This window comes from Pleurodeles waltl, chromosome 11, assembly GCF_031143425.1.
Source record: "Pleurodeles waltl isolate 20211129_DDA chromosome 11, aPleWal1.hap1.20221129, whole genome shotgun sequence".
Classification (NCBI taxonomy): Eukaryota; Metazoa; Chordata; class Amphibia; order Caudata; family Salamandridae; genus Pleurodeles; species Pleurodeles waltl.
The window spans coordinates 698,516,872-698,529,436 of NC_090450.1; the positions used below are offsets into that span (position 1 = coordinate 698,516,872).

The following is a 12,565-nucleotide window of genomic DNA, read 5'->3' on the forward strand; positions in this document are numbered from 1 at the left end:
CATATCTAGCCAGCAAGGCCTGGGAGTTGGCAATGCGCCATTGGTTGGCTGCTTGTGCCGCAACTCTTTTCCCCGCAGCGTCGAACTTGCGACTCTCCTTGTCTGGAGGTGGTGCGTCTCCTGAGGTGTGTGAGTTTGCTCTCTTGCGAGCTGCCCCTACTACCACTGAGTCTGGTGTTAATTGCTGCGTGATGTACACAGGGTCTGTTGGTGGCAGTTTGTACTTCTTCTCCACCCTTGGAGTAATGGCCCTGCCCTTCACAGGCTCCTGAAACACCTGTTTGGAGTGTTTCAGCATTCCAGGTAGCATAGGGAGACTTTGGTACTGGCTATGTGTGGACGATAGCGTGTTAAATAAAAAGTCATCCTCAATGGGTTCTGCATGCAGGGTGACATTATGAAACGCTGCTGCCCTTGACACCACCTGTGTGTAGGCTGTACGGTCTCGCTGGATAACAGTCGGGACTGTTATCTGATACTGGCATCATAAAGATCCCATGCGTCGGGATCATCCCGACTCATTCCGGTATGAGTTGGGGACTGCATCATTGGTGGAGTGGCTACCGGTGATGGTTGTGGTGAGCATTGTGGAGATGGTGGCGGGGTTACTTGTTTTGCCACCTTTGCCTGTGGCTGCTTATCTTTCTCTTGGAAGGCAAGTTTTCTTTTCATTCGAATTGGGGGAAGAGTACTGATCTTCCCTGTGTCTTTTTGTATGTGGAGCCTTCTTTGAGTGTAATCTGGCTCTATTGTCTCTAGTTCCTGTCCGAATCTGTGTCCTTGCATTTGTGAGGACAGGCCCTGTTCCTCTGTGTAGGAACTTGATTTCGGTTCCGAGGCCGGATGTTTCGGTATGGAAACTTTTTCGGCTGTCTTTTTCGGTTCCGACAACACTTTAAAAAAAAAAAAAAAATTTATCTTCGGCGTACTGATCTCTCGGTGCAGACTCGTTTCGGTGCCGACATTGCTCTGACCCAGTGTCTCGGGGTAGAGTCTGCTCTGTGCCGGTATCTCGACCTGAGTCAGATGACTTCGACACATGCATGCCCTTTTTCGGTGCCGATGGTCGGTCACCTACTTTCCGGGTTAAGCCATGGCCTGCTGGCGGTGGCGTCCCCTGGGCTTTCGTGCTTTTTCCGTGAGTTTTGTGTATCGACGTCTTACTCAAGGTTTTCGGCGTCTGTTCAGGATCGACCTCGTCCGAGTCCGAATCCTCGATGGAGAAGGTTTCTTCTTCCTCTTCCAAGTGTTTTTGTCCTGTCGGCGCCGACGCCATTTGTAGTCTTCTTGCTCTTCGGTCTCTTAACGTCTTTCTGGACCGAAACGCTCGACAGGCCTCAGAGGTATCCTCTTTGTGGTCTGGAGACAGACACAAATCACAGACCAGATGCTGATCTGTATAAGGATACTTGTTGTGACGTTCGGGGCAGAAGTGGAATGGGGTCCGTTCCATTAGCCTTGAAGACACACGTGGTCGGGCCCGACCAGGCCCCGCCGGGGAATTGAAAACCCCGAAGGGCCACCGGAGCTCTTCAAGATTCGGTGTCGATCTGTTGTAACTAACCCGATACCGAACGCAAACAATACCGTCGAATTTTCCGAGATTTTAACTAACTTTCCAAACCGAACCGCAGAGCGAAAAGGAACACGTCCGAACCCGATGGCGGAAAGAAAACAATCTAAGATGGAGTCGACGCCCATGCGCAATGGAGCCGAAAGGGGAGGAGTCCCTCGATCTTGTGACTCGAAAAAGACTTCTTGGAAGAAAAACAACTTGTAACACTCCGAGCCCAACACTAGATGGCAGGATGTGCACAGCACGTGTATCTGCAGCTACACATGCCATCGAACACATAGTTATATACAGTGCAAAAGTGGGATTCATGTGATGCGCAAAGAATCAAACAAAAACACAAATGCATATTCATTATGCTACACAACATCTTCGATGCGGTATTAAGTGCAGTAACCACTGCTGCAAATCTAGTTTTTAGCATGGGCTAATCTATGACAACAATACTTTATATTAAGACCCATGGAGAACACGTGCATTCACACTGTGATGGTGGAGTTCCAGGTACAATTCTGCAATATTGGGATTTAAAACAGTAAGGTGTGGCTGACATATATGGTAAGGTGATATACAATGACCTTTGTAATTTACCCTGATGTGTGTATTTTTCAGGCCCCACGGGGGGGAAGAGGGAGGTTTGGCCCTGTAGTCAGACCTGGACTCCCATTTAGTGACCCGAGAAAAAATTGCATAAAAGACACACAAAACAGAAAACCGACAAAAACCTATCAATGAGCAATGAAAATCAAGCTTTTAGCATAGGAGAAAGGTCTTGTGGAATTTGTGGTCAGAACAGCGATGAAAGAGCTGCTCGGGACAATGGTCCTTTTGTTACTCGCATCTTCATGTGTCCCTAGACGACCGTACACCTACTAGGTTCCGCTCACGCCCAGGTTTTGGTGCAACTGGGAGCAGTGACGATTGGAGTATATATTTACCCTGCTGAACTAAGATGAAACAGGTTAGTGATGCCTGAAAGGAGCATGTGACACATCATGGGGCTCTTGGGAACTGAAGTCCTAATTCCCAAAATACTACAATCGGCACAGATAAGATGCCGTATTTTAGCAGGGGCCAGAGACTATTGTCCTAATGTTACAAAAAGGAAGAATTAAAAAAAACAACAACAAAAACTAACCTTTTGGTGGTATGCATACCGCTGTGAAGGTCAGAGGAAGTCAAAGTCAAGAGGCTGTCAGCATTTTAACCTGGATGTAAACCCAGGGGATTTGGCCTTACATGGACCTTGCATTGGCCTTACACTGGCCTATCATTCTCCAATCATAACCTAACCCATTTCGCAGCACAGTAGAACAACCATATTGAGAGGAGTTAGTAGCTGCTACTGAAATAAGGTGTTTGTTTTTAACTATCAGGCATTACCTCTTGGCTTTTAAACAATGTGTCAGGTGTATGTAAGGAATGGGGCTTATTCTTTACGTTAAGCTGAGTTGGTTCCACAGGATATCATCATTAAGCCCAATCCTGTTAGTAAGAAGTTTATATACTCATCTTTTCCCTTTTTCAAGGAGTTTTGCAGTGACCCTGCTTTTTGGTGACAATCTTTCAATTACTGTCCAACAAATATAATTGTCGCTGTGATTTTTGTCTAGGTAGTGAGCAGTATGTTTTGTGGATGCTCTCTTGCACTGGATGGGGCTCATACGTTCAGTTATCCTGACCCAAATTTTTCTCGAAGTATTGACAAGACAATAGCTGGCTACAAAATCAATATCTATGAATCAGAGATACTCAACCTTACGTTCTCACTTTAAATACCACAAGTACTCAAACGCAAAAATTTATGTATAATCAATATTAAGGTCAGTACTGAAACACACCAGTGTTACTGCCAGGCACGAAGGAGTGAGGATGGATGTCAGATGGTTTCAGGCATTTTATTTTTAAGATTCTACAAAAAAATAAAAATTCTTTGTCCAATGCAAACAAGACTTCTGTGTTGGAGAGATAGAAAGACTCCACTATGCCCTACTCTGCCATGGCTTCCTACATCCAAGCATGAAAAAGTCAGCCATAAAAGATAAACCACTAGAAGAGAAAAAAAAAAAAGGGAAATCAATAGGAACAAATGAGTAGTATCCAAATTATATATGCTACTTGTAGAGGCTCTTTGGGTGGGCAATGGACTCATGAAAAATAATCTTGGGAAATCAGTATCCCCTCATGACTTGAGCAGCCTGTGAAGGGATATGAAAACATTTGCATAGATGTGAAAACAAATAAGATACATTACAAATTAGTATATAGCTGGCACTGTACCCCAGTTAAAATTCATCAAATGCTCACTAGGATTTCTTACACCTTTGGGAGGGGTTGTGGAGTAGCTGGGGACACTTTGCATGATGGAATTTTTGTAAGCTCTGTAAGTTCTTTACTTTCTGGACGAGGGTTGACAAAACTCTCAGGGAGGTGTAAGGCTTTCCCCCTGCCCTTCGAGCTGAGAATACACGTGCTAGGTTTGAAGCCAGATAAGTACATACACATTTCAAAGACATAAGCAAACATGGTTTTACAAAATGTGGCGAACACCAAAGCTTGTAATCACATTTCAGTGGAAGAGACCAGAACCTCCCTCAACACCTCAATGGTTTCACAGACTGATCAATGCTGGTGACAGAGAAATGCATCAATGCCCTCGAGTGGAGATCTCTTTTTGAAGGAAAGTGGGAAGCACTGTTGAAACATTTCACCATGAGTATTCCAGCTACCTTCGTGATGGATGGCTTTGGGCATTTTCGCCAAGAAAGATGAAAAGTTGGAGCTCACTGAAACAATGCTTGAGGTATATGGGAACATTCTGTGCACTCTGTTTTGTAATTCTGATGATGTAGACAACTGTGGCAGGAGGGTAAATGAAACAATCATTCATGGTAACTGTAGCAGTTTCAGGCTGACAAACTAGCATGCCCTTTGTCGCTCTACATTGAAAATGAATTTTCTTTTTATAAAAAAAAAGGGCTTGGTTTAGGGGGAAAAAGTGGGCACTATGCAGAGCCAATCAGTGTTTTCAGGGAGGAGTAAAGGACCAGACATCTGGAAGCTAGTGGGTTTGTTGTAGGGGTGGACTCAGAACGTATGCCAGAAATGAGGCAGCTCTCTGCTGTAAAAAACATGCTATAGTTTACTTCTGTGGAAGAAAAAGTATTCCACAAGCATAAGGAAGTCAGGACATAGGAAATATCTTTTTGTAGCACAAATTCAAATACTTTTCAAATCTGCAGCACATTAAAAAGTAATGAAATGGGGAAGAATGCACTTTCAGAATATACCCATCATTGCTGCAGTTTTCCACAAGAAATCAAAGTGATATTGGAAGACCTAGGAAAAAATGTGGCAAGGTACAGGGAGATACAGTTGAGACATTTCACAGACACCATCCACAGGTGGCCCTAGACAACAACTGGCAGGAGAGATACAGCTTTCACCCCTTACAACGGGGTAAGAAACAATTAATAATCATCATGAAGAAATGGAGCACGAGTTGTACCTAGTGGAGGAGAGTCTCTCCAATAGGATAAGGTACCACCTGTGAGATCAAAGAAAACATCAGTCTATGCTGACATTCTGTGACTGTGGGGAGGAGCCTGTGTTTTACTGCACTCTAAAACCACCAAAGTACTGTGGTTACTGCAGTCATGCACATTTTAAGTTAGTCATAATCAATAAATCACCTCCCATGAGTGCATCCTCTATCTCAGCCAACTTGGGGAGCTCCTCGTGGTTCACAAGCGTCAAAGCTGTGCCAGGATTATTAGCACGGGCAGTCCTAGAGCAGGAAAAAAAATACACAAAGATCTATCAGCAGGGCCCACAAGGATTTCAGACTCTGCAAATGCTGCAGAGATCTGCACAGGCAGCCAATAAGACTACAGTGATTGCACAGAAAGTTGGTCCCCTCCTGCATTACCAGCATATCGGGTGCTACCTCTGTGAATCAAGAGCACAATAAATGATAACACCACTGTCCAAGCACAACAGAAGCTTTCCTGACAGCACTGAGAGCAAAACAGGGGCTTTCCCCGGTGCACCAAAGGCACGTCACAAGCTGCTCTTAGTGTACTGATGGCACATGAAGAGGTTCCACACTGCAGAGAGAGGACATACAAGCGGCCTCAACTGCGCTGCCAGAGGCAATGTGCTGCCTTCTTGTAGGTCCACACTGCAGTGCTATGCAACAAGAAAACACCATCCTCCTAACCAACTGAGGTTTACTAAGGACTGCTTGCTTCACTCCTGCCCAACTAGCTCTGCCAAAACATTTATTTCCATCCTAGCCACTGACAACCATTCCTTAAACGATATCTGAAGGTCTGCCAAAGAGCGCTTTGCTCATGCAGTGGTATGACAATCACAAATAATATCCCACAGCCAGTAATCCTTACTGTTTAGCCCACACACATTGCTCAACTAACCTGCCAGCACGGTGAATATAGGAAGCTAAAGACTGAGGGAAATCGAAGTTGATCACTGTAGAAACATTCTGGAAATCAATGCCTCGCGACACCCCATATTCTTGGTCTCGACCCCTGAAAAAAGAGAGGAAGTGAACAAAGGCTTGAGATAAATAAACAAGCAATCATTAGGTGTCCGATTTCTGGGGCACCGATTACAGTAAGAAGTGGTCCCCTGAAGGATCAAATCTGAGAAATTTGCTTCATGGTTATCAGGAATCCAGTAAAAGTATTCAACTGCAGAGTAAGTAGTCAAGTGTACAGAGTGTGCCTGAAAGTACTCATATGATGAGTCTATTCTTAAAAAAGCATGGGGTCGGATCAGGAAGACATTGTTTAAAAATATGTATTTGCAGAACTGGATTTGTAAAGTGAAGACATAGCACAACATCCAGCCACATTTAAATACATGGATATAAATACTTACCCATCGCCTTTCCCAGGTTTCTTTTTTTTATTCTTTTTTCCACCATCTAGCTTGGTCTGCCCTGCAGGCTCAGCCAGGGCGTGCTCATCAGTTGCAATTATATAGTCGTATATACCCTGGTTGAACTGGCTAATAATGTGACAACTGGAAGAACAAGGTTATTAAAAAGTTTGTCAAGAATGTGTAGAAACAATATCCATACACTGCAAGACAGTTCCCCATTGAAGGAAATTACAGTGGAGGACCATGATATTCAATAATCTTATTATCAGGGTGTTTGAGAAAGGAAAATGTTACTTACTCATTAAGCATCTGTTTGTGAAATCTAGTGCTGTAGATTCATATGCTTAGCATATGTCCACGATTTAGTATTGGCCTCGAAAGTATGCAAGTTGTTTTTCTTCGAAGAAGTCTTTCTAGTCATGTGGACTTCTCTTCTTGCTTGCAATGTGCATGGTCCTCAACTCCATTGTTTTGCGCTTGGAGGGTGAGGATGGAGTGTGAGGATGATGTATCTTAGTGAGGTGACCATGAAGGATAATGCAATGTGTATATACTTATAATTGAAATCCACACAGGCATCCAGGGAGGAGTGTGGAAACATGTGATTTTACAGCACTACATGCCACAAAAAGATGCTTTCTGGGTAAGTAACATTTTCCACTGAAGGCATGTGTGGCTGTAGATACACATGCTTAGCATAGACTGTAAACCAGTTTGCCTCCATACGCGGTGGCTTCTCTGTGTGGGTTGCATTTGTTTGAAATAAAGTTCTTAAAACCGCTTGATTCACATTAGCTTGTTGTCTGGTCATAACATCTACACAGTAATGCTGTGCAAATGTATGCAGTGTAGTCCATGTTAATGCCTTACATATGTCAGCTATTGGTATATTCCTTAAAAAGCCATAGAAGCTCTCTTCACAAGTGGAGTGAGCTTTTGGAGGGATAGGTAGAGTTTGTTCGGCTTTGGCATAACAAGTTTGAATACATTGTACAATCCAACGGGAAATACGTGATTTAGAAATGCCTCTTCATTTGTGTGGTTTATAGAACACAATAAATAATTGTTTTCCTAAACGATTGTGTTCTGTCAATATAATACAAGAGCTCGTTTACATCTAGTGTGTGTAAAGCTTTCTCTGCAACTTAATCAGGTTTTGGAAAGAATACTGTTAACTCAATAGATTGATTAACTAGAACTGGAAAACCACCTTTGGGAGAAATTTAGGATTGGTACGTAGTACTACCTTGTCTTTATGAAGTTGGAAAAAAGGTTCTTCTAAAGTTAGTGCCTTAAGCTCACTGAGACAGCTTAGTGACATTACTGCAATGCAAAATGTATTTCCAGGATAGAAACTGGAGATGGCATGAGTGTAAAGGTTCAAAAGGGGGACCCATTAGCCTTGTTAACACAATGTTGAGATTCCACGAAGGGGTTGGGGGTACCCTAGGTGGAATGACTCGTTTGAGGCCCTCTGAAAAAGCTTTGATCACAGGGTTTCTTAATTTAAAGGTGTGCTCTCCATTTTGTACATATGCTGCTACTGCCGCTAGGTTTAACCTTATGGAAGGAAACGCTAGCCCACAGGTATATAAGTGAAGTAAATAGCAGACAATGTCTTTTGGTTCTACTGTGAGAAGGTCAATAGGTTTTGAATGGCAATGCTGAATGAAACATTTCCACTTTGCCGCATAACAGGGTCTAGCAATGGGTCTTCTTGCTTCTTTAAGAATATCCATACACTGCTGAGGTAGTTTCAAGTATCCAGTTTCTAAGACCTCAGGAGCCAAATTGCAAGATTGGGACACCTTGGGTTGGGATTACTTACTGCTCCCTGGCATTGGGTTAGAAGGTTCTGCCAGCTGGGAAGTACCTGGAGTGGGATTACTGAGAGTTACATTAGTGTTGTGAATCATGGTTATTTTGCCCATGTGGGAGCTAATAGGACGAGGGTTAAAGATGTCTGTGGATTTTGTGAATCACAAACGGGAGCAGCGGAAGAGGTGTAAAAACGTAAGCAAATATCCCTGACCAATTCATCCACAGTGCATTGCCCTTGGACTGTGGGAACCTGGGTACAAAGTCTGGGCACTTGGCATTTTCTGTTGTAGCAAAGAGGTCTATTCCTGGATGACCTCATGTTGGAAGAATGAGAGGAGGTCTTGTGGGTGGAGCTACCACTCCTGGACTTGTTGCCGCTTCCTGCTAAGGAGACATGCAAAGTCGGTGACCACTCCTTGTATGTACTCCGGTAAAAGGTGGATGTTGTGCCTGAGAACCCATCTCCAAATCGTTTCAGCTAGATAAGATAGTTGAGGTGACTTGGTTCCACCCAAATCCCCTGCCTGCCATTTTTGCAGATAGCACATGGTTGTAGTGTTGTCTGGTTTGATGAGAACAACCTTGCCAGAGAGGCTCAGCTCTAGATGAACAGCTAGCAGATTGAGGTGATTGATATGGAAATGGGTCTGGCTGGGTGTCCAATGACCATCTTAGTTAACTGGGTCTAGGAAAGGCCGTCCTTTTAAAAGATTGTTAGTATTTCACCACTGCAGAGAGTGGTAAGCTCGACAGCTGAGCAAAACTGGATTTTCCAGTTGACCTTCCGCTTGAGACAATTGATGCACTAAGCATTCCTGCAACGGGTGCATATCGAGTCTGGCATGAGGTGCTATGACTATACAGGAGGCTATGGTGACTAGGAGGCGCATACCTATTCTTACTGTTATCTAAAGATAAAGCTGAAACTGTGGGAGAAGTGTCTGAAAGGACTGAATCCTTACTGTATTTAGGTAAGCTATCTACGATTGAGAGTGGAGGATGGCTCTGAGGTAAAGTTGTATTTGAGAGGTTGTAGGTGGGACCGGACTGCATTGACTGTGAAACCTAGTTGATGAAGTAAGTTGATGGCAGCTTGGGTGTGTTGAAAACGTCTCAGATAGTTTAAGCCTTTGATTAGCCAGTTGTCCAGATAGGGAAAAACGTGTATGTTTTGTCTGCTACGACAGCTAGACATTTGGTAAAGACCCTTGGTACTGTAGTGACCCGGAAAGGAAGTAGTTTTAACTGTGTTTTCCATTTAGGGCAAATCTGAGGTACCGTCGATGTGCTGGGTAAATTGGACTGTGAAAATAGGCCTTTACATCCAGTGTGGCCATGAAGTCGCCTTGTTGTAGTAGTGGAATGACATCTTGTAGAGTGACCATGTGGAAATGCTACCAGTGAATGTATATGATTAGGGGTCTAAGGTCTAGGATTAGCCTTAGGGACCCATCCTTTTTGGGAATAAGGAAGTAAAGTGAGTATCCTCCTGTTCCCTGCTGTTGTAATGTCACAGGCTCTATTGCTCCCTTTAGTAGAAGAGCTTTTACTTCCTCTTTGAGCAATAATCTGCTGACACTCTATGGGTGCAAGATGGATTGTTTAGAGGTGTTGAGGTGAGCTCCAGGAAACAACCAAGTAAATCAAAGTTTTGTGGCAGTGGCGGATGGTTTAGTGAAATCGCCTCTACAGTTTCCTCCTGCATTGTTGCCTCTGTAGGAGCCCTTCTAATATCCCCAGACGGTGTATTTTGTGACTGTGGATGTTAGTATGAGGTGGAGGTGTTTGCCGATTAACACTAGTTGGCGGACTTACAACAAGCATGTGCATCTACAGCCACACATGCTATAAACAATTTAGCAAATACTCGCCAGCTGTGAATCTAAAATATGTGCTATAAGCAATTTATATTTTAACGTGAAACAATGCCTGAAACAAAAACAAACCAATGTCAAGATACACATAAAACATCAACATATAATCATTAAAAAATCAATTCTTTAAATAAAGAAAACATACACAAAGTACACTCGACAGAATAAATGACAGTTCCCTTTATTATCCCACCTTCCCCACAGATGAGATATTCAGCTTTTAATGCCTAGTCAGGGAGGATAATTTTAAACACATATAGGAGTAAATAGTATGAAATGGGTGGGGCATACGTTTTCATCCATCCATTTACACAAAAACTATAACAAACATCTCAAAATGTTTCTCGGATGAAAAGTATGCTACCACAAGAGGATCTATTAACATTGCTTGATTAATCACACTTGTGCAACTCTGTCCATTAAAAAAAGACTGCATGCACCAACCTTGGATGCATACTACAATCTAAACAATACTAATGTCTGAATTGCTTTCTAAAACAGATAAGAGACAAAATGGATCAACTCTTTAATAAACAGGGATTCTAGGTCCAGGTTTACTATACAGAGTAAGCACAATTAAAAAAAAATATATATATATATCAGCTGATCCTAGGTGTAGGAAAGCGGACTATTATATGGGTTGGTTGTCAGACCTCACCATGTAATAAGGTCCAGGTCCAGTTAGGTTTCTTAAATAAATCCTTTAGGTCATTCCAGTTTAGCTGTGACACAGAGCAGTCAGGCTTAGTCAAAGGAACAAGTGCAAAGCATTTAGACGTACCAGAACAGTTTGTGAGTAAGAAACACAATAAAAATCCAACACCAATTTATAAAAATAGACTGCATTTTATCTTAAATTAGGTACCAAAGCTACAAAAATCTATAGAGGTAACCGGAGATATTATTTTTTAAAAGGTAAGTAAGTTATTTTAAGTTCCAATACATCTTTGTAATTGTTATTGAGATTCCTACATGCTAGTACCAGTACCAATCATTTCTGGAACTGGCTACAATAGTTCAGGAACTAGTCACCGGGACCATTTAGGTCCAGGGAGAGTGTTACCTGTCGGGTCCAGCTGTCTCAGAGCCCCAAGAGATTTCACCAGAACCGGGGTGACAGCTAAGAAGTGGGCATGATGTTGCAGATGCAGGATGCTGAGATGCTAAGGATATTGAAGATGCTGGCATTGTGGAAGAGATGCAGAGACTTTTCCTGGTGCCACCCTGGGGTCCACAAACTTCAGGGGTCGTTTCCGGACTCTGGAGCTACTACCATCTTCATCTCAGTGAGTTCCAGCAAAGGTCCAGTTGCCACTGGGTCAAATGGTCTTCAGTTACAGCAATCTTCAGTGGTTGTACACAGGTCTTTCTTGCAGGCTCATCGTCAGCCAGTTTCTCACCAGTGCAATGTTCCTTCGGATTTTGTGGCCCTGGATTTGAACAGGGAGTCTGTCCAACTGGTTCCTGGAGTCACGTCCTCTTTTCTGGCACACATAGACAACACTTCCACAACTGGGCACTGCAGGCTCATTCCTCTCTCTGCATGGTCCTCACCGTCAGCTGTGCAGTCCAGTTTTTGGTACAACCTCACTTTGCTGAGTCCAAGGAGCTGCAGGGCAGTCCTTCAGACTTCTTTCCAGTCTAGTATGGACTACTGAGCTTCTGGGGTGCCACTTTCACACCATTTGACTTGTTTGTGGGAGAGCGAGAGAGGATCCGCTAGCCAATGGGACAATAGATCCACAGGGCTACCCTCCCCACTTTAAATCACTTCCTGGGAGTTTTACCCTCAAACAATCCAAAAATACCCCTCGATAATGAGAGGACACAAAGTACCTTCCCCTGTGAGGAGCCCTGGGCAGACTACAGGGGTGTACCGAGCATAACGAGCCACGCCTCCTGGAAAACCAGCTCTGCAACACGTTTTTACCTCTATGGAAGAGAGGGCAGGCGAAGGTGTGATTGCAATTTCCTTCACTTAAAAATGTTGGCCACCACCTGGTAGTCATCCTGTTGGAGTAGGTCACACCACCTGCTTTAGGCAATTCTCTTGGTTTCCTGTTCCGGGGAGTGCTTCACACTCCCTTGTGGAAGGGGAAGAGGTCTTAGGGGTGATAATTATCTCGGGTGACAACTGCTGCAGACCAACAGGAAAGGCTACCAAAGTTTTGGGCAATAAAGTGGTGGCTTTCTAAAGTCACATTCCTATAAAACGTTACCTGAAATTCAATACTGGCAATGAGTTGGGTTTAATGTAACAACTAATTGGATACCTTGGAGTATCTGTGTGGGTCCCAAACAGGATTTAGCACTTAGCGGGGTGGCTAGTGAAACTCCATGTTAGCCAATAGGACAACCAGCCTTGCTACAGTGAAAACATCAATTTCCTGCCTTC

General features: G+C 43.5%; 1 protein-coding gene across 1 annotated transcript in view; it reads right to left on the bottom strand.

Moving 5' to 3' along the window:
* The window catches only part of DDX56 (DEAD-box helicase 56), a 125,008-nt gene that overhangs the window by 58,690 nt on the left and 53,753 nt on the right, over positions 1-12,565 (bottom strand). The window contains exons 7-9 of the mRNA XM_069214263.1: positions 6,473-6,616; positions 6,007-6,120; positions 5,266-5,360 (exon numbers count right to left, since the gene is read on the bottom strand). Coding sequence (XP_069070364.1) covers positions 5,266-5,360; positions 6,007-6,120; positions 6,473-6,616 — 353 coding nt within the window. The remainder of the gene's footprint in view (positions 1-5,265; positions 5,361-6,006; positions 6,121-6,472; positions 6,617-12,565) is intronic.